At 38.5% G+C, this 25927-nt stretch overlaps 2 protein-coding genes and 1 long non-coding RNA gene across 5 annotated transcripts; 1 reads left to right on the top strand and 2 right to left on the bottom strand.

The window, feature by feature from the left end:
- The first annotated feature begins 7340 nt into the window (after positions 1-7340).
- On the top strand, positions 7341-14789 carry LOC113318809 (guanylate-binding protein 1-like). The gene is made up of 14 exons (XM_026567061.1): positions 7341-7882; positions 9295-9456; positions 10150-10215; positions 10338-10481; positions 10654-10767; positions 11003-11104; positions 11217-11402; positions 11605-11694; positions 11771-11905; positions 12096-12218; positions 12321-12406; positions 12480-13092; positions 13233-13310; positions 13410-14789. Exons 1-14 carry the CDS (start codon positions 7586-7588, stop codon positions 14457-14459), a joined length of 3246 nt encoding a protein of 1081 aa, XP_026422846.1. The 5' UTR covers positions 7341-7585; the 3' UTR covers positions 14460-14789.
- Positions 14790-15347: 558 nt separating this feature from the next.
- On the bottom strand, positions 15348-17330 carry LOC113318810 (NAC domain-containing protein 73-like). 3 transcript variants are annotated; one of them, XM_026567064.1, is made up of 4 exons: positions 17147-17330; positions 16777-17029; positions 16486-16675; positions 15348-16208 (listed from the first exon to the last, which is right to left on the bottom strand). In XM_026567064.1, the coding sequence occupies exons 2-4, from the start codon at positions 16960-16962 to the stop codon at positions 15637-15639; spliced, it is 948 nt and encodes a 315-aa protein (XP_026422849.1). In that variant the 5' UTR covers positions 16963-17029; positions 17147-17330; the 3' UTR covers positions 15348-15636. The 3 variants fall into 3 exon arrangements, with proteins under 3 accessions (XP_026422849.1, XP_026422847.1, XP_026422848.1); XM_026567062.1 differs by having other exon boundaries at positions 17196-17330; XM_026567063.1 differs by having other exon boundaries at positions 16777-17147.
- A 7063-nt stretch (positions 17331-24393) lies between these two features.
- LOC113319582 lies at positions 24394-25517 on the bottom strand. Its single transcript, XR_003345652.1, has 2 exons — positions 25258-25517; positions 24394-25137 (listed from the first exon to the last, which is right to left on the bottom strand). It is a non-coding gene; the product is annotated as an uncharacterized LOC113319582 (long non-coding RNA).
- Positions 25518-25927: the final 410 nt, after the last annotated feature.

Raw genomic sequence — 25927 nt, 5'->3', positions numbered from 1 at the left:
TTGGTAAATCTGGTTCCAAGGAGTGTCTGCACAAATTTAGAGATAACAGAATTCGTAAAGGATAATTTATCTAATAATGTCTCCTTCATTCATGGTGCTTTAGATTCTGATCTCAAAATGATTCAATGGAACTTTCTCGATGACCGACCAAAACATCCAAACGCCCACACTAGGTGACATATACATTTTTGTACTCTCCTTAACTAGAAGAAGAAGGTGGTAATTCTACTATTTGAAGTATTGTTTTTATTTTTATGGTTGTGCTCATAATCTAGGCTTAGTGGACTTGAATTTCATTGGTTTTCATTATACTTGATAAATGGTTTGCGCTACATGAGCTTTTGTTTTGCAAATTCACTAGGCGACAAAATGGGGATGTCGATTTAATCCTTTAATGTCCCTTAACCATACATCTTATATTTCCTGTTTCACTCTTTCTACTAATATATGTGTTTGGGATATTATATTTTTAACTAGTTATTATGAGTCACTCTATATTATCCCAGGGTCCCACTCATTCCTTCTAGACTTCTATCTCAAACAACAATTGACTTGTAGACCTTTGAAACCAGAGAATTTTTACTTTGTAACATCTCATGTTAAGTTTTTTTAAACTGACTTGTAAACCTTCGAAACCAAAGATGAAGCAACAAAATGGGTTGTCTAAACTGGTACGGGTGCGGGATGTGTGATTGTTAGAAACCATCATCGCAGCGCTACAATGATGGAATGGGATAACAATATAGCTTAGAATCGCATTCCCTTTCAAAGCTACACTGACACTGAAACCTCAATATTTTCATAAACCTCCCCGATTTTATGAGTGGTTTCTTATTTTCTCTGCATCTACTAAATTTATTTTTTGATCTTCTTGATCCTGATTGTTTTTTCCTCCATAACAACACGATTGAGCATCGTCATATAAACCTTCAATTACTGACCCATTACTATCACCCTTCTTTATTATCATGATTCACCTCCAGCTTCTCAACTCTTGATTTTGTGTTGCAAATATCGAATATGCAAAACGTGCAGAGTGGTGTTATATTTTCATCCGAAAACAGTTCCAAAAACTATTTTGTCTCATACAGTGTCGTTATGGCACGGGTTATTTCTAGTTTATAAAACATATTGCAAGGCTGCAAATTCAAAAATATTAACATGGCTAGTAGGGTCTCTTTTCTTAAATATGTTTTAGACCCTATAACTAACCATGTAGTGTTTATGCTTAAGCTTCACTAAGGGTATCCGATAAAATCAACAAGTATTTGTGTGTTATACTATAGGAGGTGGTTTAGGCATCAACAATTTTGTCCTGTTGTCTAAGATAGCTCTGAAGATTTTCCCTAATCATAACTCTACCTTAACTAGTTCACATCAAGTTAAATACTTCAAGAGCGCTGATTGTTGGTCGTATGCCCCTCAAAATGGTTATTCTACTTGTTGGAAACCCATTTTAAAAGGAATATATGCAATCAAAGGAGCGCTAAGATGAAATGGTGATAGGAAGAAAAAGATATATGGAGAGATCTTGGGCTAGTAAATTACCATTGTCGTGCTTGCTGATTGGTGCATGTCGTAAGTGCAAAAAAAATTGTGATCTTAATTCCACTCAATTAACAAGTAATATAATGGAAGTCAAGTTATTTCCCACGAAGAGAAAGGATTTTTAGTTGTTTAAAGTGTCACAAAAAAGAGTTTTTTCTACTCGCGACTGTTCCGTAGAATCCTCAGGGAGATCTCACTTTTTCAACTTGTGTAAGACGTTATTAAACAATCACGAATATCCTAATTTTTACTAGCATCAGACTAATTAATAAATCAACTTAGTTGGCCACCTAAATAATCTATCACTCAAGCATGAACATTCATATTGTTAAAAAAAACAATAATCATCGAAGAACTTCAAATAGATTCAGATAATAACTCAAATCATGTCTAGAACTTATAATTTATCCTCAATCACTTAGATGTTTAGCTAATCATGGATGTAATAACACCCATGTTATACATATAAGAAAATTGAAAAGAAATCGTTGAGATAATGAAACCGCTCCATAACCCTAGCCTTTTCTCCTTATGATTGATTCACGTCCCATAGACACTCACAACAATGTTAAAGATGTATTCTTGATGTATCGTAGAGTCTCCTTAGATAATACTCAATCCAGGGCTTAAAAATAGTCTCCTTAGAGCAACCACAGTCACGACCAAATTTGGGAACTATACCCAAATTTGGTCCGAAAATGAAGCACAATGGAGAGGACCAAAGTCATATTTAGTCTGGAAAACTAGGGTTTGAGACTAAATGTAGTCGTCAACCCAGACCAAATCAAAATATAGTGAGGCGTAGGTATAACGAGCGTGTGATGTCAGGCGTGAGTATAATGAGCGTCCGGGATTAGGCGTTAGTATAATGAACGTCTGAGTGTGGAGCATTAATAGAATTAACGTTTGAATGGGGCGCGGTTATAAACACCGCCAGGAAAAACGGTTGTTATATGTACGCCTCACACCAAGCGTTGTTATAGTCTCCGCCCCAATTATATAACTCTTTAAGAAAATAGAAACATTCATGCTTTACATAACTAACCCATGTCTTTCGCCCCACGCCAGGCGTGAGTAATACTTGCGCCCCATGTGTACATACACGATACCCACGCCTCACTACCATACGCACCTTATACACCCGCTTAACTTCATGCATTGTTATATTGTCCGCCAGACCACATTTTAATCTTTCACCATTGCGTTACACCTCCACTAAAGCCAATTTTTTTTTTTAGCTTTTAGTCTGGTTTTTAGTATTTAGTCCCTGCATGACTATGGTTGCTCTTATATAATACTCAATCCAGGGCTTAAAAATCTCCGAGGACCGTATTTTCCTTGATTTAGCTGTCCAAATTCGTGCCACACTTTACCTATGACTAGGAATTATTCCCACAACCCAACTGTAACTAAGTATAAGCTTTAGGGTAATTTTTCAGAATCGCTTACAATTAGGTCGAGTGGGCAGTTTTCTAACCTTAAGTGCTACTAAAATTTTCTTCCTTACTTCACCATTTTGGTTGTAACTCCTTCATCTGATGTCTAAAAAAGACTAAACAACAAAATCTTCATCAGATATAAGCTATTCCATTACATGGGTTTAAGTCCCATTTACAAACCCACAAGTAAGCTCTAGTTACATATTGATGGATCGCAGGCTCGCAGCCCAAAATCCCTATGACAAAATTCTCCCAAACGGTTTGGTTTAGGGCTGCACATGGGCGGGTATAAGCTAAAACCAACCTCGCACTCATAGGCTGCGGGTTTTTATTTTTATAACCAACCCCTCACCCACAAACAGTGGGCGGGTATGGGTTTAAGCGGGTTTAACCCGCTTTATATTCAATAATCATTCACACACATCTTTTTTTAAAATTTAAATAAACTACTTACTTAAGTTCTTGTATAACTTAAAAAAACAAACCATAAACATAACATTGCTAAGCTAAAACAAGTTTAAACAGTACAACTACTCTACTACTTTAAAGTTCAGATTAAAACTTAAACAATAAAAGTTTCCAGACTATCATATTCAAGTGACCCAAGTCTCTCATCCTAGCATCCTCAAGGATCAAGGACTTCCGACACGGTCTTCTTAAATAAATCTGCAACCAAATTGAAAATTATGTTAGCTTCTTTTAAGGTCTTTACTCTTTACTGACATATACATAAAATAGAAAACAAAGAAGAAGAACATTTTGAAGATTACCTTCCTCAATGCTAGAGGAATCATCTGGTACATACTCCATTAGAAAATCAATATCGACAGGCTTTTGTAACCAACTCTGCGTACAGAGTAACGCCTCAACTGTCCTCGCAGACAAAGAGCTTCTCCATTGGCTAAGAACACGCTTCCCTGTACTAAATGCAGATTCAGACGCAACTGAAGAGACAAGTATAGCTAATATATCCTTCGCCATATGTGAGAGTATTTTATACTTGGTGCTATTTTCTTTCCACCAAGCCAATATATCAAAATCGGGATCATTTGGAACACAATCATCCATCAAATACTTATCTAACTCTGAGTTTGCATCAATAACTGGGTTTTTTCTACGCTTTTTCTTCTTTGACTCAAGAATAGCCTCAATCGAATCATCTACCATAATATCAGGAGTTACATCCACAACAGCAACACTATATGACCCTTCCTCCACTGTTGAAAACATACACTTATAATCTTCAAAGAGTCTCACAAGTTCTTCCTTTACCTTTTTCATAATACTTTCAACCCTGTATTCATCGCTCTCATACAAAGACTGAAGCACAAACTGTAACCCACCTTCTTTCTCTCTTGGATCAAGTATTCGAGCAAAAAATAATGCTGAATTCATATCTTCATACCTATCCCAGTACTTATTGTACTTGCCAATCATAAGAGTTGCCAAACTTGAAATATAAGGATCTGGATTTCTGGTATCTCTAAAAGCAATTAATTGTTCATGGATGATTGCTAATTGCCATAAGAATATATGTGATGTAACCTTTGTTGAAGCAGAAAACTTAGCAGTACAGTCAAAGAATACCTTAAAACACTTCACAAGGCCTCTGGCATAATCCCAATATTTGGCATAAGGAGCATGCTGCTTACGCTTTTTCTTCTTTTTCTTTTTCAGTAATAGCTTCCTGCCTCTTGGATTAGCATTCACACTTTCACTGTCAAATTCAGAACTAGATGAAGAGTCAGAAGATAACTCTCCAAGGTCAGAATTATCAATATCAGAAAGTATATCTTGAATATTAGGTAAAGCAAACGATTCATCTTCAGGGAAAATATACTTCTTTTGGAAGTCTTTGTCATTCCTTGCTAACCTATTAAAAACTCTTTCGTACTTTTCAGCTGCCTCTAACATCAAATATGTGCTATTCCAACGGGTTTTAACATCTAAAATCAAACCTTTCTTGGAGTCAATCCTTTCTTTTGTACAATACTCTTTAAATGTAGCCAACCTAGTAGGAGAAGCAGTAACAAACTTCACAACTGACCTGATCCTCTTAATGGACGCGTTATATTTAAGTATTGCATCTCTTATAACCAGAGCAAGGACATGTGCAGCACATCTGACCTGATAAGAACAAAAACAAGATAAACTTAGAAATTGCATTGGTTGAATCAGAAATTAAATCGTCATTTGTAATAAGAATAAATATAACTTTCTTACATGTAAGTACGCAGCTCTTTCAACTGCACATGTCCAACCAATTACACTAGTCTTCAAGTAATCAATAGCTAGAGTATTAGCATTAACATTGTCAAGAGTCACAGCAAAAACATCTTCGAGTCCCCAATCCACCAAACAATTTTCTAGCATGATACCAATGGCTTTACCTGTATGACCTTCCATTAAGCAAAACATGATAATTCTCTTTTGCAACTTCCATTTATCATCTACATAGTGAACAGTTACACACATATAATTGAAATTATTTGGCGATGTCCATGTATCTGTTGTTAGAGATACTCTTTGTTTGTTCGCCTTGAAATATGCTTTCAACAGTTTATTCTCATCAATATACATTTCTAAAATGTCTCTGTAAATTGTCATACGACTTGGGACAGGAAATCTAGGCTCAAACTCTTGAAGCAAAGACCTTAAACCCTCTGCTTCAACAATTCTAAACGGCAACTCTAGCTTAATTATAAACTCCACTAAACGCCTTCTGCACCTATCATAACTATAAGAGGAAGCAACTAGTTTAGCACTAACACCTGGCTTTGGGGGTAATAAAACAATACTCTGTTGTCCCTTCTTCCTATCAAGATTCTTAGAACATCTAGCTGCATGATTCTTCAAACTAGTTGTCCCATTCCTAACCTTTGCATCAAAAGTATTTTTACAATGATTGCATCTTGCTTGAAGAGGATTTAATCTAGTAAAATCTTTCACCCATACATCAGAATACTGTTTTGACTTCTTGTTACCTTCACCTGGGGTTGTAACTTCAGTTTCAGAGACATCAGGTACAGATTGAGGTGTCCCACCAGTTTCAGATTGAGGTGTTGCCGAGGCTGGTGCTGCACTTGACATTTGGCTGGAAGTAGCCAAAGCCAAAGGTTGAGATGATGAACCTTCTTCCATTAACCTCACTAAAAAACATTGAACACCAATTATATTTCATACCTAGATACAAATGAAATCACTTTCGTTACAAGAGACAATCGAAATAAATTCATAATGAATATTGGGTTAAACACTAGATAGACAAATGCTGGAGAATCAATTGAATAGCAACATACATCACCACATCTGAAGGCAAGTCAGTGAGCAGTCTATTGCTTCATTCCATGAATCCCATGTTACTAAGTTAGCTGGGGAAAGGCTAGACTAAGCAAATAAAGATTGTAATACAGGACCTAGCATAGTTTAACATGACAAAACTAGAAGAAAGGATTCCAATGCCAAGAATAAAACATTACATGTAACAACATCAAATTGAACTTCCTAATAATTTCAAGGCTAGTTTCACCAAGTAGAAAGACTAATCAAACAACATATTATTCAGGAATTAGTCTACACAAACACTGATTGTTTCATTCATTCGAATCATTGATCAGATTTCTGTTCTGATTCCAGAAAATCAAATTGAAACAAATCAAAATTATAAAATCAAAACAAAAAATAAGAACAGTATAATTAGAATTCACAGAATCACAGATGAACATTAACTCAGTGAAGAAAAACCAAAACCCCAAAAATTTTCATACCTAGGAAGTTCACATATGTAGATTAGGTGTTGAATCTGTTGATTTTTTCGATTGCTGGTGAAGATTCGAAGTTGTAGTTGTTGAACTGTTGATGAAGAAATATACAAGTTACTGTTGTTTTCGTAGCGAATCGTAGGTGAGGAAGAAGACCGAGGAGGACGAAGGGGAGAGGCCGAACAGAGTCTAGAGTCTGAAGTCTTAAAGTGAATGAGAGTTTACTAGGATTAGGGTTTCATAATGGATCGGACGGCTAGGATTAATTTTATCTAAAGGTATATATTTTGCGGGTTTTTCGGGCGGGTATGGGCGGGTATGAGCTAAAACCAACCTCGCACCCACGGACAGCGGGTATTTTTTTCATAACCAACCCCGCACCCACAACGGACGGGTATGGAGTAAAAACCCACGGGTTTAACGGGTACGGATGGGTATGGGTATCGTGGACGGGTCTTGTGCAGCCCTAGCTTGGTTTAACATATTTTGGTGTATGTGTAATGAGTATGAAGTGGCGTGTATACAGCACGAGTCTTCTGTATTTATGCTCTCCAAGCCCCAAGGTACCCTTTTTGCATCTCTCTCTCAAATAAAAAACCACCCAAGTCTCACAAAACTTCCCCTCCCATTTTAAAATCTCACCTCTTTCTTTCTGTTCTCACTCCTCTTTTCACATTCTCCTTCAAATTTCTCCAGTTCTTCTAACTGGACCTCCATTATCAACTCTACCCAGAAAGTTTCTAGAAAACCGACATCAATTTCGCGTAAGAGTCACGCAGAACACATAAAACAATATAAATTGAACGAAAAAAAGGAAAAATCTCAGAGAGGAAAAAAATGTTGGGGAGGATCTTGGGTAGAGGAGGTTCTGCTTCTAATAATGATATGGAAGACCACGAAAAATCTCCTCAATCAATACCTTCTCCTTCAGCGACAGTAAGACCATCTTCGAAGAATGTTTTCGCAACAGATTTAGGGCCTGCAAGACCGTTACGTCTTGTTTACTGTGATGAAAAGGGTCAGTTTAAGATGGACCCTGAAGCCGTTTCGGTTCTTCAACTTGTTAAAGGACCTATTGGTGTTGTTTCTGTGTGTGGTAGAGCTCGTCAAGGAAAGAGTTTTATCTTGAATCAGGTACTATTTTGCTTTACCCTCTTTTTTGATGATTCTAGGGTTTTCTTTTGAACACGAGATTTGTTTATTTTGATGTGTTGTTAGTAGTGATTTATGTGAACCTTTACAACTTAATTTTTCTTGTGTGGATCTAATGTGGTTTTGATAATATTTGAATAATATTTTGATCTATAAAAAAAAATTCTGTAGGAATTAAGTCTGAAAATTTAGGTATTGATAATATTTGGAATTCACAATGTTTGATGCCTAAATATGATTGAGATATTTGAAGAAGGGTATATGGATGTAGTCAATGTAGAATATCAACTGATCAAGTGCTCATTTGAATAATCCTACTGCTTGAATTTGCGTTTGCTGTTGTCTATGTTGTACATGATGAAGGGTATACAGAACATACATTGTCTTGGGTACTGGCAAATAGAGTCTGAAACTTTTGTTCTGAGTTATTGGGAGGTTGTCTGTTGTTATGCTCATTGTAAGACTAGATAAATGATGGTTGTGCAGGGGTTTTGGTTTGGATTGTACAGACAGGTTTCTTCAACGGGGTTAATTTTAAGTTGTTATTGAACCAATAAAACATAGTATATATGGACTTATTGTGCGTTGTCTGCTCACGGTACTTTAGCCTGTCATATTATGTAAATTATAATGTTAGATAAAAATTTCAAAACTCCAACTCGTCCTATATGCGGTCAGGACATTTTATGATCTATCTAAGACAACATAGAATCTCTATTTGAGATTCTTCCGCAGTGGATTTTTGCTGTATGCAGATAGTATATAGAGCATAAGGACTTCATATTGAAACCCTAACCTTAGAGTAGCTAGGAAATATACAAAGAGAAGCTTGAATTGAGCAATAAGAAATCAAACTAATCTCTGCATGTTTCACCCCAAAACTAAAGTTTATTTGTATCAAGAGAAGTTCATTCTGAGATCATAACCCATCATGATATTAAGAATCTCTAGTATTAATACTGATCGACTCCTCGAGTTGTTTCATAGGTGATAAGACAAGTTGGGCATATCAATTTATATGGTTTCTATACAGCTTCATGCGTGTTTTAGAAGGTACCTTATTTTGGTATCGATCGGTTTTGTGTTGTGGCAACCGATACTCGTTCATGATCGTGCCTTACCAGAGTGGAAGACTAATGTCTTCTTAAGCTTTGAGGGAGAAAAATGGAGCTGAGATGCATCATGCATGTTTGTCTTTCTTTATTTCATATTCGGCATTCGTTCCATAAGGGAAGCAAAACAAAGTTGGTTTACTCGATTTAAAGTCACTCAGAGATGGCATTGCTGTTTGCAAATACTATGCTTAAAGATATGTCAAAGGCATGTATTTCAGTGCATCATGCCTCTGCAACATAAGTTTGTCCTTGTTTTTTAAAAAACAATGTTTTCTGTAGCTTCTTGGGAGGAGTAGTGGATTCCAAGTTGCATCAACCCACAAGCCATGCACAAAGGGTCTTTGGATGTGGAGCGCACCATTGAAAAGAACTGCTCTTGATGGAACTGAGTACAATCTCGTGCTTCTGGATAGTGAAGGAATTGATGCTTACGATCAAACGGTTAGCTTCTATCTCTGAATATTTATTTTTTACTCTTTTGTTCTTAAATTTAGAATCAACTGTGGCATCAGTGTGGCAGGTGTATGTTTAAGTTGATAACTTATCATTGATTGGTAGTTACTGTTGCTTCATACTGTATTCAAGGTAAACAAGCTTCCCAGTCTTTCGCGTATGTTGTTTGGGTATATGACGTGGTAGGGCGCAAATTAGTCATCATCTAGACATGTTACAGTTCACTTCTACCTTTTCAGCTGTAAATTGTGATTAGTATGACTTATTTTCTTTCTGAATTTTATCTCAGGTTTTGTATCAAAGCCAAAATTAGACTTCCTTAATGATCGAACTTCACCAATTGTCTGCAATTGACTAATTCTTGCTTTTTTGTTATCATCTTGTATGAGAGATATGCTTTATAAGGGCTATCCAGCTGGATTAGGTTATGCTGTCTCATGCATTTTCTGTTAGCTAATATTCTTGGATGGACGGTTCTGTTTTGGTTCGGGATTTGCAGCCATTCATATGCATTATGCTGTTTTTTTTTCTTTTTTTTGAAGGTGATGATTGCGCTATATTGATGTTGAGAGGCCTGTTTGTATAGTTATCTTTGTTGGTTATGCTTTGTTTGCTATGCTCTGTATTTAAGCCGTGGTTGCTTGTGTTTTCTAATTCTTTTCTTTTTAATACTTCTGACAGGGAACTTACAGTACACAAATATTCTCTCTGGCCGTCTTACTATCTAGCATGTTTATTTACAACCAGGTTTGAAGCCTCGTACTGAATTTTATTTCAGTTCTGTGAACAACTTAATCTAGGTAAACTGATTGGTTGCCCACTATTTTGTAGATCTCTTTTGCTAACTGCTCATTTTGTTTTCTATATAGATGGGTGGTATCGATGAATCTGCGCTAGATCGTCTCTCCCTTGTTACTGAAATGACCAAACACATTCGTGTTAAAGCCTCCGGTGGAAAAAGCACAGCATCTGAGCTTGGGCAATTCTCTCCAATTTTTGTCTGGCTTTTGAGGGTGATTAAGTTTCTATGCTCTCTATTTACATAATTATCGAGTTACTTCGATGTTTATTTGTATTGTTGTTTTCTTAAACTTTGATGGTTATGAAATATATAAAATAATCACATGCCGTAACATCAGGGGTATTTGATGGGCAACTTACAACATATTAATTTGGCACTTGCAGGATTTTTATCTGGACCTAATAGAGGATAATAAGAGGATAACGCCACGTGATTACCTAGAGATAGCCTTGAGGCCTATGCATGGACCTGCAAAAGATGTAGCTGGGAAAAATGAGGTAGTGCGGCCTTAAAAGTTTACCTAAACGTTATGCTCAAATATAACTATAAGGGCAAGACACCACAAAGTGTCTGATCTAGGCATTCCGAGAATTGAACTTGGGATCCCTCGCACGCAGTTGGCTTCTTAGTTCAGCTATTTTTAGGACATGCATCGTACTTCTTAAAAGTTTTACTTTGCTATATATATCCAAAGTACTTATTCTTGAACTTTTTTACTTTGTTATATATTAGATCAGAGAGTCCATTCGTGCTCTTTTTCCAGACCGTGAATGCTTCACGCTAGTGCGGCCTTCAAACAGTGAACATGCATTACAGCGACTTGATCAAACCTCTGTGAGTTGCTTATAAATTTGTTTACTGCATGAAAATTTGGTATATGAGTTATACATTCATATTGTGGGTCTTCTCTATCAGTGTGTGATTAATTATTTGGTTTCTCTTTCAGTTGGAAAAATTAAGACCAGAATTCGTAGCCGGCTTGGATGCACTAACAAAATTTGTTTTCGAGAGAACTAGGCCCAAGCAAGTAGGGGCTACTGTGATGACAGGCCCCATTCTTGCTGGTATCACACAATCTTTTCTTGATGCTTTGAATAAAGGTGCAGTTCCGACGATATCTTCCTCATGGCAGGTTAGTCAGAGCACACTTTCTCCAGTATTTGTTACTTCCACTCACGTCCCTTCGATTGATATCCTTGAACTATTTGTCCACCTGAACGCTCAACTAATATGAATTAAACCACCAACACAAGTCAGGCGTTTATCTCATTACATGTAATGAGTAACTGTCGTTATATAAGTTAGTGCATCTCTGAGCAAATCTCTTTCCACAGAGCGTTGAAGAAGCAGAGTGTAGAAGGGCATACGACACAGCTTCAGAAGTTTACGTGTCTTCTTTTGACCGCTCAAAGCCTGCTGAAGAAGTAAGTATGATGTCCTTGCAGAATTTTATAGTCTATAGTCATAGTGTTTGTTACTTATTAAGTTCAAACATTCTAGGTTTCTTTACGTGAAGCACACGAGGTAGCAGTTCAAAAAGCACGTTCCGCATTTAATGCTGGTGCTGTAGGTGCTGGTTCAGCAAAACAGGAATATGAAAACCGTCTGCAGGTTTTCTGCAGTAAGACTTTTGAGGTAACTTGGTTTTTTCTTAATCATTTCCCCTAGTCTATTTCAAATGTAAAATAAATTAGCATCAGGATGTTAAATTCAATTGAAGGAATTATTTGGTTGTATCTGATCATTTAGAACCGTGTCCACCTTTTTCTTACAACATTAGGCAACATGTTATGCGTCTGATGATTGAGATTGACCACTGTTGCAGGACTACAAAAAGCATGCTTTCATGGATGCAGAGTTAAAATGCTCCAACACCATAAGAAACATGGAAAAGAAGTTACGAGCTGCTTGTCATGTTCCTGATGCAAAACTTGATCATGTTGTCAAAGTAAGCCGTTAGTGCCTGATCATTCCTGCTTTGCCTGTTTTATATTCACAAGTACTGTACGCCAGATGATATTTTTTAAATCATTGATATTGTTGTTTTCAGGTTCTTGAGGGTCTTCTATATGAGTATGAAAAATCATCTTATGGTCCAGGGAAATGGCAGAAGTTGGTCACCTTCTTACAACAAAGGTATTTCTCACTCTAATTAGTTTTTTGTTTCCTTTAAACCTTGAAGTCTTTCTAAAGACACCATATTATGCAGTTTGGAAGGTCCGATACTTGACTTAGCAAAGAAGCAATTAGATAAAATTGGTTCAGAGAAGAGTACTGCCATGCTTAAATGCCGCTCAATTGAAGACAGGATGGGATTGCTTAACAAGCAACTCGAAGCAAGTGAGAGGAGTAAAGCAGAATATTTGAGGCGTTTTGAGGATGCCATCAATGACAAGAAGTCTCTTGGAGATGAGTATATGAGCCGCATCACTAATTTGCAGAGTAAATGCAGCTCACTTGAAGAGAGGTGCTCAACCTTATCAAAAGCCCAGGAATCCGCCAGGCAAGATTCTGCCGAGTGGAAAAGAAAATATGAGCAAGCCTCTTCAAAACTAAGAGAGGAAGAAGATCTGGCACATGCAGAATTAGCCACTCTTCAGTCCAGGGCTAGTGCTACCGAAGCTATGTTAGCTGCAGCTCGTGAACAGGCTGAATCTGCTCAAGATGAAGCAAAAAGTTGGAAGGAAAAGTTCAATATTGCTGCTCGGGAAACCAAAGCTGCTTTGGAGAAGGCAGCAACAGCACAAGAGCGCACAAATAAGGAGGCCCAGACTAGAGAAGATAATATTAGGGCGGAATACGTTGACATTTTGGCTGATAAGGTGAGGTTTTTCCATCTCTTGATCACTAAATTTAGTAATTTAGCTGTCGATATTTTGATTTTCTTAATATTTTTTTATGTCGTAACAGAGGCAATACTGATTACTTATTTTATTTCCTTGCTTGAACTTCTGAACTACAGGATGAGGAGATCAAGGACAAGGTAGCAAGGATTGAACATGCTGAAAAACGGATGACCACACTGAGTTTGGAATTGAAGGTAGGTTCTTTCTGACCTGTATTCCCTTAAATGTATAATTGTATGACTCAGTAATGGTATGCCTTTAATAATTTAAATATCTCTTGTTTCTCTTCACAGGCTGCTGAATCAAAAGTGAGGAGCTATGACTCTGAATCATCGTCTCTGAAGCGTCAAATCAAGGAATTGATTGAGAAGCTAGATTCTGTGAAGGAGAAAGCTCAATCATCTGAAAAAGAAGCCAGGATTCTGCAACAGGAAAAGAGCCATCTGGAGGAAAAATACAATTCTGAGTTTAAAAGATTAGAGGAAGTTGAGGGAAGGTGTAAAATTGCTGAAACTGCCGCAAAGAAAGCAGTTGAAATGGCTGATAAAGCACGAGCAGAAGCCGCAATTGCGCAGAAGGAACAGACGGAAGTTCAGCGAGTGGCAATGGAAAGACTTACACAAATTGAAAGAGGTGAAAGGCAGATTGAGAATCTAGAGAGGGTGAAGACTGACTTGATGGAAGAAGTTCAGAGGGTCCGTGCTGCCGAAATAGATGCTGTGTCAAAAGTCAGTCAGCTGGAGGCGAGGGTTGAAGAAAGGGAAAAGGAAATCGAATCGTTACTCAAGTACAACAATGAGCAGAGGATGGATAATGTACATGTGCTTGAACAACTGCTTGAGACTGAACGAACTGCCCGAGCAGAAGCGAACAACAGGGCAGAGGCCTTATCTGTGCAATTACAATCTACTCAAAGTAAACTTGATTTACTACAACAGCAATTGACTTCGGTTCGGCTGAATGAAACTGCTCTGGACAGCAAACTTAGAACTGCTTCACATGGAAAACGAATGAGGTCAGAAAACTATGATATGGGGATGGAATCTGTCCATGATATGGACATTGATGGCAAGGGAAGTAAAGGAAGGAAGAGGTCAAAGAGCACAACCAGTCCTCTCAAAAACATGCAGCAGGCAGAGGATGGGGGTTCAGTTTTCAAGGGTGATGATGATGATGGCCAGAGTAGTCAGCATACTGGGTCAGAGGATTATACGAAGTTTACTGTGACTAAACTGAAGCAAGAGCTGACAAAACATGGTTTCGGTGCAGATTTACTTCAGCTGAGGACTCCTAATAAGAAGGAAATAGTTGCCCTCTATGAGAGACTTGTTCTTCAAAAGTAGTGCTGCCTGCCTCTTAACTCGTGGTTTGTATAGTAGGCACTGTAATCTACTAAAGCATCTTGATTTGTTCACCTTCCACATCTAACAAAAGAATTGGGAATCCCTATAGCTGGTTTAGGTTTTGTATATTGGGCACCGTTTAAGCATGTCTGGTTGCAAAAAACTCTGCTTATTGTAATGGACATTTATGTCTTTGTTCCACTTGAAGTCCGATTTTTTTCTTTCTTCTCAAATTTTGTGCGAGTGAAGCCCTTTGGATGTAGGTCGGGTATTGTATGGTTTGCTTGTTGATTTTAGCTCTAATGCATGACATTTGTATTGTTGTAAGTTGCACCATGTTTGTTTACTCCTGACTCATCTGAGTCGTCTGGATCTGAATCATCTGGATCTGAGTGAAATCACATGACTCATCTGAATCTGAGTCGATATGTTTGTTTTGAGTCAGATCTGACTCGGAAATAAGTGAGTCAGTGGTTTGGTCCCATAAGTCAGGAGTATTTTGTTACCTGACTCAAATGAGTCCGAGTCAGGGGTTATGTATGAGTCAGAGGTCGAGTCAGATCTGACTCAAAATGGAAAACAAACAGTTTGACTGCTGACTCGGTCCGAGTCAGGAGTTGACTCAGATTCAGACGCCGAGTCAGCTGCAAACAAACAAGTTCTTAGTGCGTGGAATCTATTCGGTTTCAGCTTTCAAATGACGATCCTGCTCTCATTGTCTTAGAAAAAAAAAACTTTCAAATGGCAAGATAACAACGCAGAGGGTATGATTATGCAGTTTCTGTTATTGTCATAATCCCGTGGGAGATGATACACTGAACTTTATATACCGTCACATGTCGAAACCTGCATTTATGTGAAAAAGCACAAACAAAAGCACAAACAATAGCAAGTAAAAATATTTTAAAAAGAATTACTGTTCCATTTTTCATCTTTTTCTCTACAGAACATGAATGTATTCCCTTTATTTTTGGACTTCTAATAAAAATGCCACAATAACTAAATTATTTCATCATTGATAGAACAAATACCTACAATTGTTACCATCCATGATCGACTCTTTCTTCATCTTTTCTTCTTTACCGTTGCCTACTTCTGTTTGCCTAAGTGTCCAATAGTAGTAATTCCATATATCACCCTCATCAAAAGCATATGCACACTTTCCAGAGCTTGACTCTTACTGATGAAACTGAGACCCATCGGGGGAGCGAACAATGAAATTCGGTATAAAACGAGGTGGTTGTAAAGGTAATGGACCGATTCTGCCGATGCCGATTTCTTTATCATAAGAGACTAGTGATGATTGATTATAGAATTCAACACTGCCAGTGTTCATCATATTCTTGAGATTAGGAGGAGCAATACCTTTCTTATTAATTGGAACCGCATCTTTGATGAGCTCGGTCGATGAATTATTAGATTGTCTTGGCTGTGTTTGATAAAACACTTTTGATACGACCAATTCTCCATCTTTTTCTTCTTCATTATTGCCAAGATGGTATTGGTGCATAACCCAGTTTGTCTTCTCAGGTTTCTTGAGTTTGCCATAATTAGCGTATAGCACAAGTATTTTCTTGTACCCTAACACCTTCCCATCACCTAAAACTGCTCTAGTTTTGCCAGTTTTGTGCCATCGAGTCTCGCTTCCATCTTCATCTGTGTGAACCTTCCTCCGTTTCCTAGTACCAGTTGTGTAAGCCTTGGATGGCCGATGAAAAAAATGACGAATCAGCCCGTCTTTGCGCACTCCTATTTCAGCACAAAAATTTAAAGAGCATGAATACACAAAACTTAATTCATCAACTGTAAGCAATGTTCTTCATATCACCAGGTTAAATTTGTTAAGTGTAAACCATAGTTGGAGGCAATTGCGCTGTCATATATACAGTACGTAATATGTATGCACATGTTACAGAAATGCGTGTATACAAATTAATCATACAAGACATAATGTAACTTGAATTACACTCAAACTCGTAAATCTATCGACACCTAATTAATCAGAAAATCAAATTAATTAAGTTACCTGGTAGCTTCTCAGGATGAGTATAGCAAATTCCATTCTCTCCTTCAAGTGTAGGAATGAATTCATCGATGAGAGGGTGAAGCTTATGAATATCAGTTCGTACTTTCCCTTCCAAATGCTCCAAAATCTCTTGGTCTGTCGGATCAAACTTAACACCAGCTGGTAACCCCGGCAAATCATTAATTCCCGCCTAATTGTATCATCATCCATTACAATATAATTAATAAATTTTCTTTTAAAAAAAAAAACCATTTCTAATTCAAACCATTCAACAATTATGATTAATAATACCTGTTCTTGGTATTGTATCTGATAACCGCATGATGGGCAAGTTTTCCCTTGATCTCTCTTTTCAGATTTCTCTTCGCTTACAGCTACTAGTACTGCTTCGGGCGGTGGTGCTGTAGTAGTAGTATTGTCACATATTGAGCTTGTCTGGATAGCTCGTTCATCCTCACAGCCATTAAACCATGTCATCTCTTTTATCCGCTTCCTCTTACCTTTCTCCGTGGTTACTTCCAGTATTACTTCTTCTCCAAAAAACCTACAGAAGATAAAGAAAATCCAAAGAAAATTAAACCCAAAAAAAAGAAGAACAAAACAATTACAATAGTTAGCTTGTTTCTCTCAAAGATTGAATATATCTTTTTCCAGCCCCAACCTCCTAGTTGTTCTTGAGTATTGGAAAGGAATATGTTGAATTCCTTTACCTTTTCTATGATGATTGAATTATTACTGATATCCTTCTTCACATGTCTTTTTTCTAACTCTCCCAAGAAATTTGAGAAGAAAAAAGGAGAATTAAAAATTGGTTTTACACTATACCCGAAATACAATAATAGATAGCTTGGATCTCAAGTTTTGGTAACAATCCTATTACATGTTTTTTATAGATAAATATAATAGCTTGCAGAAGAATAAATCATTTTTGGAGGCGGTTATGCAATGAGAAATGCACTTTTGGCCTGGCCCACACTGCAAGAAATCCTAAAATGTTCCAGTGTAAAAGGCTTATTCACTGCATACACGTAGATATGATCTCAACCACTAGTCAGCCTTTAAAGTTCCATCAACGAGCCTAACGCGTTCAATGATCAAACCTTTGATCCCCCCACACCCGGTTCTAGGCGGCATGGCTCGTTGACAGCCTTCTACTTTGGGACAATCAACCTACATTTGATAGCAATGGGAAAGTGCTTAAAAACTAAACAAGCAAGGAAAGAAAAATATTTGTACAAACATCCATCCATCCGAAAAAGAGAGAGAGAAAGGGTTTTGAGTGCAAGTGGGGCAAGCCTTACTCTTACTGCTACTCGATCGGCCTTTCTCCATCTCCATATTCTTTTGATTGTACTGTTGAGCAAAGCTTAGACGTTTCACCACACTTAACCTTCTACTGATGTGTTTGTTTTCTTGTATTACATGAAAAGTCTACATGAAGAAACAGAGTATGATGCTATTGTTGTTCTAAATTTTATGTTTTTTCATTTTCTTTTCGTATACATTATCAAATTTTGACTTAAAACATACTCTAAGATGACATGGTACCTGCATATGAAAAACCCGTATCTCTTTTGGATTCTTTATACGTATGCTATGCCAACACAATACGTATTTGGATTGTTGAGTACGCTTCCAATTGAGCGGTGGGAAAATAAATGAATGAAAAATTGTGTTCTAGTAATGTGTGGAATCCAGTAGGAGTTTAATCTTTGGGGAATACTTAGCATCTAGCTAGAAGAGATTTGACATAGGATTTCCAAAAAAGTCTGGCTGGATATTATATATCCCGGAGGAAAAATTCTCCCTCATAATGGTACGTAATTTTCTTACCAGCGTAGAAGTATGAAATTGAAGGATTTTTGCACTCACCATAACACCTGTTCTAAACATCTACTTCCCCTGGGTTTTTAGGCGGGACAGCCTCACCTTGACTAGTTGGACAACGAGGCCTAAAATAATAAAAATTGAATGATTTTACCGAAGTCGTACATATTTGACTGGTCAAATATATTAGTGGGCGCGACATCTCGTAGCTTCTCAAACAAGCTATGAAGTTGCCGTAATCAATCATTTCCTCTTTTTTAATACTACTGTATGTTTAAGATTTCCACTTTGGGGTTTTGATCTAGTCACAAGAGACCGTTTGTTAGCCGTTTCTCTAGTGTAGATGGATGGTATGACCGGTCCGCATAGTGGTGCACAATCATCGTGCGTCACATAATTTGTAACCTGGCTGATGGAGCTGCACAACCCGATGATGTAGCGCTAACGTGGCTGAGACAAGAAAGGTTACTTGGCACATCCAACATTATGCGATAGTGTTGCATATCCTTATTCAGAGTTATCCTAGCTCAAGGAAGGAATAAAGGATGAGATGCAAAGTCATGGAATGACTTTGGCATGGTCCTAAGCTTTGGCCAAGGCTTGGACTATGCATGTGCAACAATGGCGGGGCCAAACGCGCCATTGGTGATAACTGTTCGCCAAAAGAGATGCGAGTGATGCATATGAAGCATGAAGTTGAATTAAGCAAGTCAAGACTCGGTTGGCACGATATTTGGATGTTGGCATCCAAATGAGCTAAGTGCGCAATGCAAGCCATAATAGTGCAATGCAAGCCATAATAATGCAATACAAGCTATAATAGTGCAACGCAAGCCATAATAGCAGTATTGGTGAAGGTTGGCAGAAGTGCAAGTTGCATGAAGTGTAATCATTGTCGGGCATTTGGCGTAGGCCAAGAGGGAGTGATGTACAATCATTATCGAACATTGGCAGGGCCAAAGTTCAGTGACACATAATGATTGTCGGACTTGAGTTCAAGCTGTCAGTTGCGAGTGTGTGTGCATCACACACATGCCAGAGCAAGAGCGGAAGTTAGAGGCGGTTATAAAGTGCTTTATAACCGTGTTTGGTATATCCTAACCGTTGAAGACAGGTGTGGCGCCATTGTTCAAGCCAACACTAAAGCTAGCATTTAAAAAGGTGGAACTGGCGGTTAGGGAACTACCCATGGACAGATGGCTGTTCATGGGGCGTCAACAGAGTTGCATACGGATTGGCCCTGGCTTCTTGGCATTATAAATATCCAGAGAAGCTACACAAATCAAGTTGTTCAATAGTTCGAGTGTTGGGGAACCATTTGCAGTAGAGAGTGAGTTTGCTGTAGGCTTAGAGAATAAGCTTGTAAGTCCATTGGTTGGACGTTTTTGTATCTTCCCCTTAAACTAATAAAAGTGAGTTGTTGGCTTATATGTTTGGCTTTGGTTCTCTGTTGATTTGATTATACTCCCCCAATTCTGTGAAGCATAAACATGGCAAGAACCTCTTTGTAGTATAGGCTACATTGTTTGGTAGAGAAAATCTGAATAAGACTTCCGTTGCATACTCTTGGTAGAGTTGGATGATTGTATTGGTACAATCTTATAAGGCTGAAATACAAGTGGGTGATAAGAGATCACTGAACCATTGTATTGCCGGTTTATACCTTCGCGAAAAATTGCTTAGAGCATTTGAAGGCGTGACAGTACGGGTATCATAGAATAGATTGCTCTGTTTTGGCTTTGTGTTGGAAGATTTTCTCTGTTTTGCTCGAGTTTAGTTGATGAATTTGCAAAGAGACAATGGCTGGTAAGAAGAGTACGTTGGATGCCTTAACTGATAGGGTAGCGAACTTGGAAGACAAGATTGGCGATGAGGTGTGCCATCCTAACAATGCCAATTACAATGCAACAGTGTTGGCTCGCATTCAGGCTCTTGAAGAGTACGCTGCCGATATGCTGGAGTCAAACCAAGAAGCAACTAAGAAGCATACTGATTTCGAATGCCAAATCAATGTTGTTAATACTATGTTCACAAGAGCCTTGAAAGAACTAACTGATGAGTTAAGTGTCTTGAGGCGAATGGTGGGTGTAATTGGGTCAGATCAAGCTACTGCAGGTGGTAGTGGCAGTGACTTTACGAAGATTAAAGTCCCAGAACCTAAGGTGTTTTCTGGCGCAAGAGATGCGAAGTCATTGGAGAATTTCATGTTGGACATGGACCAATACTTCAAGGCCGCCAGAACCCCGAAAGAACAAAAGGCTACTCTCGTTAGCATGTACCTGGAGGGTGATGCAAAATTATGGTGGAGAACTAGAACTGATGATGACCTTACTGCTGGTCGTTCAGGCATCGTGACATGGAATGTCATGAAAGAATAATTGAAGAGTCAATTCTTACCAAGCAATGCTGCTTGGCTAGCCAGAGAGATCTTGCGTAAGCTGAGGCATACTGATACACCACGTGAATACGTGAAAGAGTTTTCGTCTCTGATGCTAGATATTCGCAACATGTCTGAGTAAGACAAGTTGTTCAATTTTACATCTGGTTTGCAAGCATGGGCTCAGACCGAAGTGCGAAGGCAAGGTGCCAAATACCTACCTTCGGCCATTGCAATCGTGGACAACCTTGTTGATTTTAGGTCAGTCACCTCAACTGATGCTAATAAGAAGGACAAGGACAAGAAAAACCAGAAGAGTAAGGACAAGGATAAGAAAAGTTCTGAGGATAAGGAGAAGAGCTATCAAAGGGATGATAGTTTGGATGCGAAGAACAAAGCTGGTGGCTGTTTCTTATGCAAGGGTCCTCACCTTGCACGTGATTGTCCAAAGAAAGAAAAATTGTCCGCAATCGTCACTGAGTGTAGTGATGACAAAGAAAAAACTGATCAACTGGAGCATGTTAATCCTATTCAACTATGCAACATAGTAGCACAAACGACAGCAGTACAACATGGGCTGAGTGGCGCTGGCCTGGTTTATGTGAATGTTGTCATACACGATCATCGCCTCTGGGGCATGACAGATACAGGTGCGTCGCATACTGTTATGAGCTTGTCATTGGCAGAGTACTTGGGTTTGGAAGTATATCAAGCTGGTCACTACATGAAGACAGTGAATGATAGCCAAACCAATCAAGGGGATGGCAGTGGCGAATGTTGAAGTTGGAGAATGGCGTGGACAGATCAGTGTAATGGTGATGCATCTCAAAGAATTTGAGATGATCCTTGGTAACAACTTTTTCAAAGAAGCAGAGGAAACAGTGATGCCTCACCTTGGCGGGATTTCCATACAAAGTCCAAGTGCACCTTGTTTCGTGAAAGGTGTAAGGAAAGTTAGTCCGGTTGATATGAAGTGCGATATGGGAAAGGCAAGTGAGTTTGCTCCTGTCCGCTCGTTTGAAGAAAGCTTAGCTGAGATTCATATGGAAATTGGATATCCTATGGATCTTAGCATCCCTTATTCGCCGTGATTAGCGTATGTATGAAGCAGGGGCCTTGCGTTGCTGTTTGCAAGTGCCTGAACCTGCAAGGTTGCTGAAGTATGGAGACTTTGACATATTATCTGTTTGCTGTTTCTGTTTTCAAGTTAAGTTGGGTGTTGCTGATCTTATGGTCTTTGAAGATAACACACTTTAGTTGGTGTATTTACTTTGGTAATGTATTTGCTTTCAGTTTGGCCGAGTTTTGGCCGTGGTGTAATGGGAATGGTCCCTATGTTTCTCATATAAGGTTAGTGTAATGAATGAAGGAGGTGTTTAAGCAAAAACCTTGTCTCTTTTTGCTTAATGTATAGCTAAGTTCATTGGGGAAGCACTGCGGGTATACTTAGCCAAAGTATACAATAGGAAACGCTGAAAGAAAAACCAAGCAAAGAAGTAAAGTTGGTGGCATAGGCGAGTTTGATGTTGGGAGAGTTACGTAGAAGTGCGACAGTATTTGGAAGCGATAACATGGAGTAATGCAGCAAGAATGAAGATGTAAGTCCATCAAGCATATGAGTTAAGAGTAACTCATAGTTAGGGAGAACATGATGTTGTTTTTCCGCTACATTAAAGCATAGAAATTTGAAAGAACAAGTGAGGCCTTGTTAGTTTCAAAAGCGCGTGAAGAGGAGCCTGGTCTCTAGAGAGACAGTCTGATGTCAGGGGTATCCTAAGTCATGGCTAATGTCATGCATTTCAGTCAAGTTTGCACAAGAGGGTTGCAAAAAGATTGAAGAACACTTAGTCTACAGTAAGGTATGTTGAGTTGCAAAGGAGCAATGTCAGTCGGAATTGAAGGCAAGTAAGCTAAGTTAAGCATATCAGAGTGATATATTAGCTGTTTGAAGTGTACACTTAGGCACGGAATGGCTTGACAAAAAAATTTGTGCTGATGCAAGAGGCATAACAACAGATTGCAAGTAGCATTTGGGTATTGAGATGTGAATGAAGTAGAGATTGAAGCATAGTCGACGATGCAACAATGAAGATGGAATTCATAGGATCAATGGCAAATCAAACAAACTAAGTGGCGGCGTAAAGTACTAGGTAAAGGAGGTTTGGCAAGGTTAAAGGCTAAACGAAGTTGCTGATTTCTGAGAGTGACTCAGAAGCGTACAAGGCCAAGGAAGGTTCAATAGAGGCTGAACTGATGTTGCATTCAACGAGGACGTTGAATGGATTAGGTGGGGGAGGTCTATGACCGGTACGCATAGTGGTGCACAATCATCGTGCGTCACAGAATTTGTAACCTGACAGATGGAGCTGCACAATCCGACGATGTAGCGCCAACATGGCTGAGACAAGAAAGGTTACTTGGCACATGCAACATTATGCGATAGTGTTGCATATCCTTATTCAGAGTTAGCCTAGCTCAAGGAAGTAATAAAGGATGAGATGCAAAGTCATGGTCCTAAGCTTTGGCCAAGGCTTGGACTATGCATGTGCAACAATGGCGGGCCAAACGCGCCATTAGTGATAACTGTTCGCCAAAAGAGATGCGAGCGATGCATATGAAGCATGAAGTTGAATTAAGCAAGTCAAGACTCAGTTGGCACGATATTTGGATGTTGGCATCCAAATGAGCTAAGTGCGCAATGCAAGCCATAATAGTGCAATGCAAGCCATAATAGTGCAATGCAAGCCATAATAGCAGTATTGTTGAAGGTTGGCAGAAGTGCAAGTTGCATAAAGTGTAATCATTGTCGGGCATTTGGCGTAGGCCAAGAGGGAGTGATGCACAATCATTATCGAACATTGGCAGGGACAAAGTTCAGTGATGCATAATGATTGTCGGACTTGAGTTCAAGCTGTCAGTTGCGAGTGTGTGTGCATCACACACATGCCAGAGCAAGAGCGGAAGTTAGAGGCGGTTTACAAAGTGCTTTATAACCGTTTTTGGTATATCCTAAACGTTGAAGACAGGTGTGGCGCCATTGTGCAAGCCAACACTAAAGCTAGCAGTTAAAAAGGTGGAACTGGCGGTTAGGGAACTGCCATAGACAGATGGTTGTTCATGGGGCGTGCAACAGAGTTGCATACAGATTGGCCCTGGCTTCTTGGCATTATAAATATCCAGATAAGCTACACAAATCAAGTTGTTCAATAGTTCGAGTTTTGAGGAACCATTTGCAGTAGAGAGTGAGTTTGCTGTAGGCTTAGAGAATAAGCTTGTAAGTCCATTGGTTGGACATTTTTGTATCTTCCCCTTAAGCTAATAAAAGTGAGTTGTTGGCTTATATGTTGGGCTTTGGTTCTCTGTTGATTTGATTATACTCCCCCAATTCTGTGAAGCATAAACATGGCAAGAACCTCTTTGTAGTATGGGATACATTGTTTGGTAGAGAAAGTCTGAGTAAGACTTCCGTTGAATACTCTTGGTAGAGTTGACTGATTGTATTGGTACAATCTTATAAGGCTGAAATACAAGTGGATGATAAGAGATCACTGAACCATTGTATTGTCGGGTTATACCTTCACGAAAAATTGCTTAGAGCATTTGAAGGCGTGACAGATGGAGGGTATAATAAATTAATAATTGGGAGCTAGATAACAAGAATGGTTTTGTGATTTCATCTTAGGCGCTTATTTTCTCTTCATATATGATCTTCTAATTTATTTATACAGTTAATATAATAATTAAGATATACAGTATAATTTGTGGCAGGCATAAATAAATAGTGGATATGGACATAGATTAAAAAAAGAGAAAATCCTCCACACATTCATCCATACAGCCGATTTTGGAAATCGGAAAATCTTACATGAATTTTCAAAATCATTACATAGCCTTCAAATCTATAGTATCTCCACCAGTTCTTGTTTAACAATCCTGCCCGTTCAAACCTATCAACCATTTCAGAATTACAGAATGACCAAACTATATTAGGTGGCCAAATTGTTTGCATCACCAAGTTTTTTTAAAAGCAGGAACCACATCAGGTGGCCAAACTAACCATAAAAAACTAGCTTGCATCACTACACATAGCAACAATGGGATCAATGTTAGATACAACCGGGTTTTGCTAAGAACAAGTGGTTCAAAGTTAGAAGAACTAACATTATCAAAGTGACAGTAACCAAAAGTTTCAAAGTAGCAGTAACCAAAAATTTCAAAGTAGCAGTAACACATATCTTCTTCTGAATCAGTATTAGGAGATCTAATTGAGCTGGATCGGGCCGAATCGGTGTTGAGTCTTGGTAACAATTGCTGGAGATGACGAACTTGATGATGATCTTGATCTTATTATTGATATTGGTGTTTTAGTTTCCCATGCTAAGGTAATTCTTGTTGCTACACTGGTAGAAGTTTCTCCAGAAAGCAACCTCTTCATGATAGATCAAACCCTAGAGAAGAAAAACATGAAGCAAGAAAAACCCAAAATTAAACTAGAATTAATCCCTTGACTATTACTGTAATCAAAATAAGGGAAAGATAGATCAAACCCTAGAGAAGAAAAACAGTACCAGAGAAAGGAAAACGACTGAAAACACAAAAAGAATAAACTAAATCTAGCAGCAAAATATAGGGAAAGATCAGTTGAGAGAGACAAGGATGATGTTTAAAGTGGTTGTCGGCTCAGATAGGGTTTCTAAGGAGTTCGAAGCTGCTACGTACCCCCAAAACCACTCCCCCACTTTCTCCCCCAATAGGTGTCGTGATCTCTCACCATTCATTTTGTTTTTGATGGGCTGCTGGAGTTAACAGGGGGGGCCGCTATCATTGTGATGTGAGTGTGGGGGAGGGACGGGGAGGGCTGGCGGGGGGTGAGAAGCATTTTCGTAAGGAGTTTCTCTTATCGCAGAGAAAAAAAAAGAGAGAGAGAGAAAAAAGTGTTTTGAAAGTATAATGTGAGCCGTCGCAAATCTGAGCCGCTGTCAATATAGACAGAGATAATTGGGAAGTGTAGAAAACGAACTGATTACTCTCATTTATGCCATCCTATACACACGAGTACATAAGTCTTAGTGTTATGGACATCCAAGATTCAACTTTCAACGCTCGACACGCCAGATAGAATCAACGTCCAAGCACTATGATGATTCAAAGTTGAATCAAGGAAGCGTCCAGTGATTTGGCGCTGGAAGATTAAAACCGTTATATTTTGAAATTTAAAGAAGATTTGATAAATGAGAT

The sequence above is a fragment of the Papaver somniferum genome, chromosome 10 (assembly GCF_003573695.1).
Source record: "Papaver somniferum cultivar HN1 chromosome 10, ASM357369v1, whole genome shotgun sequence".
Taxonomy (NCBI): domain Eukaryota; kingdom Viridiplantae; phylum Streptophyta; class Magnoliopsida; order Ranunculales; family Papaveraceae; genus Papaver; species Papaver somniferum.
Note: the sequence above shows the minus strand (reverse complement) of the source record. Positions and strands in the feature narration are given on the sequence as shown.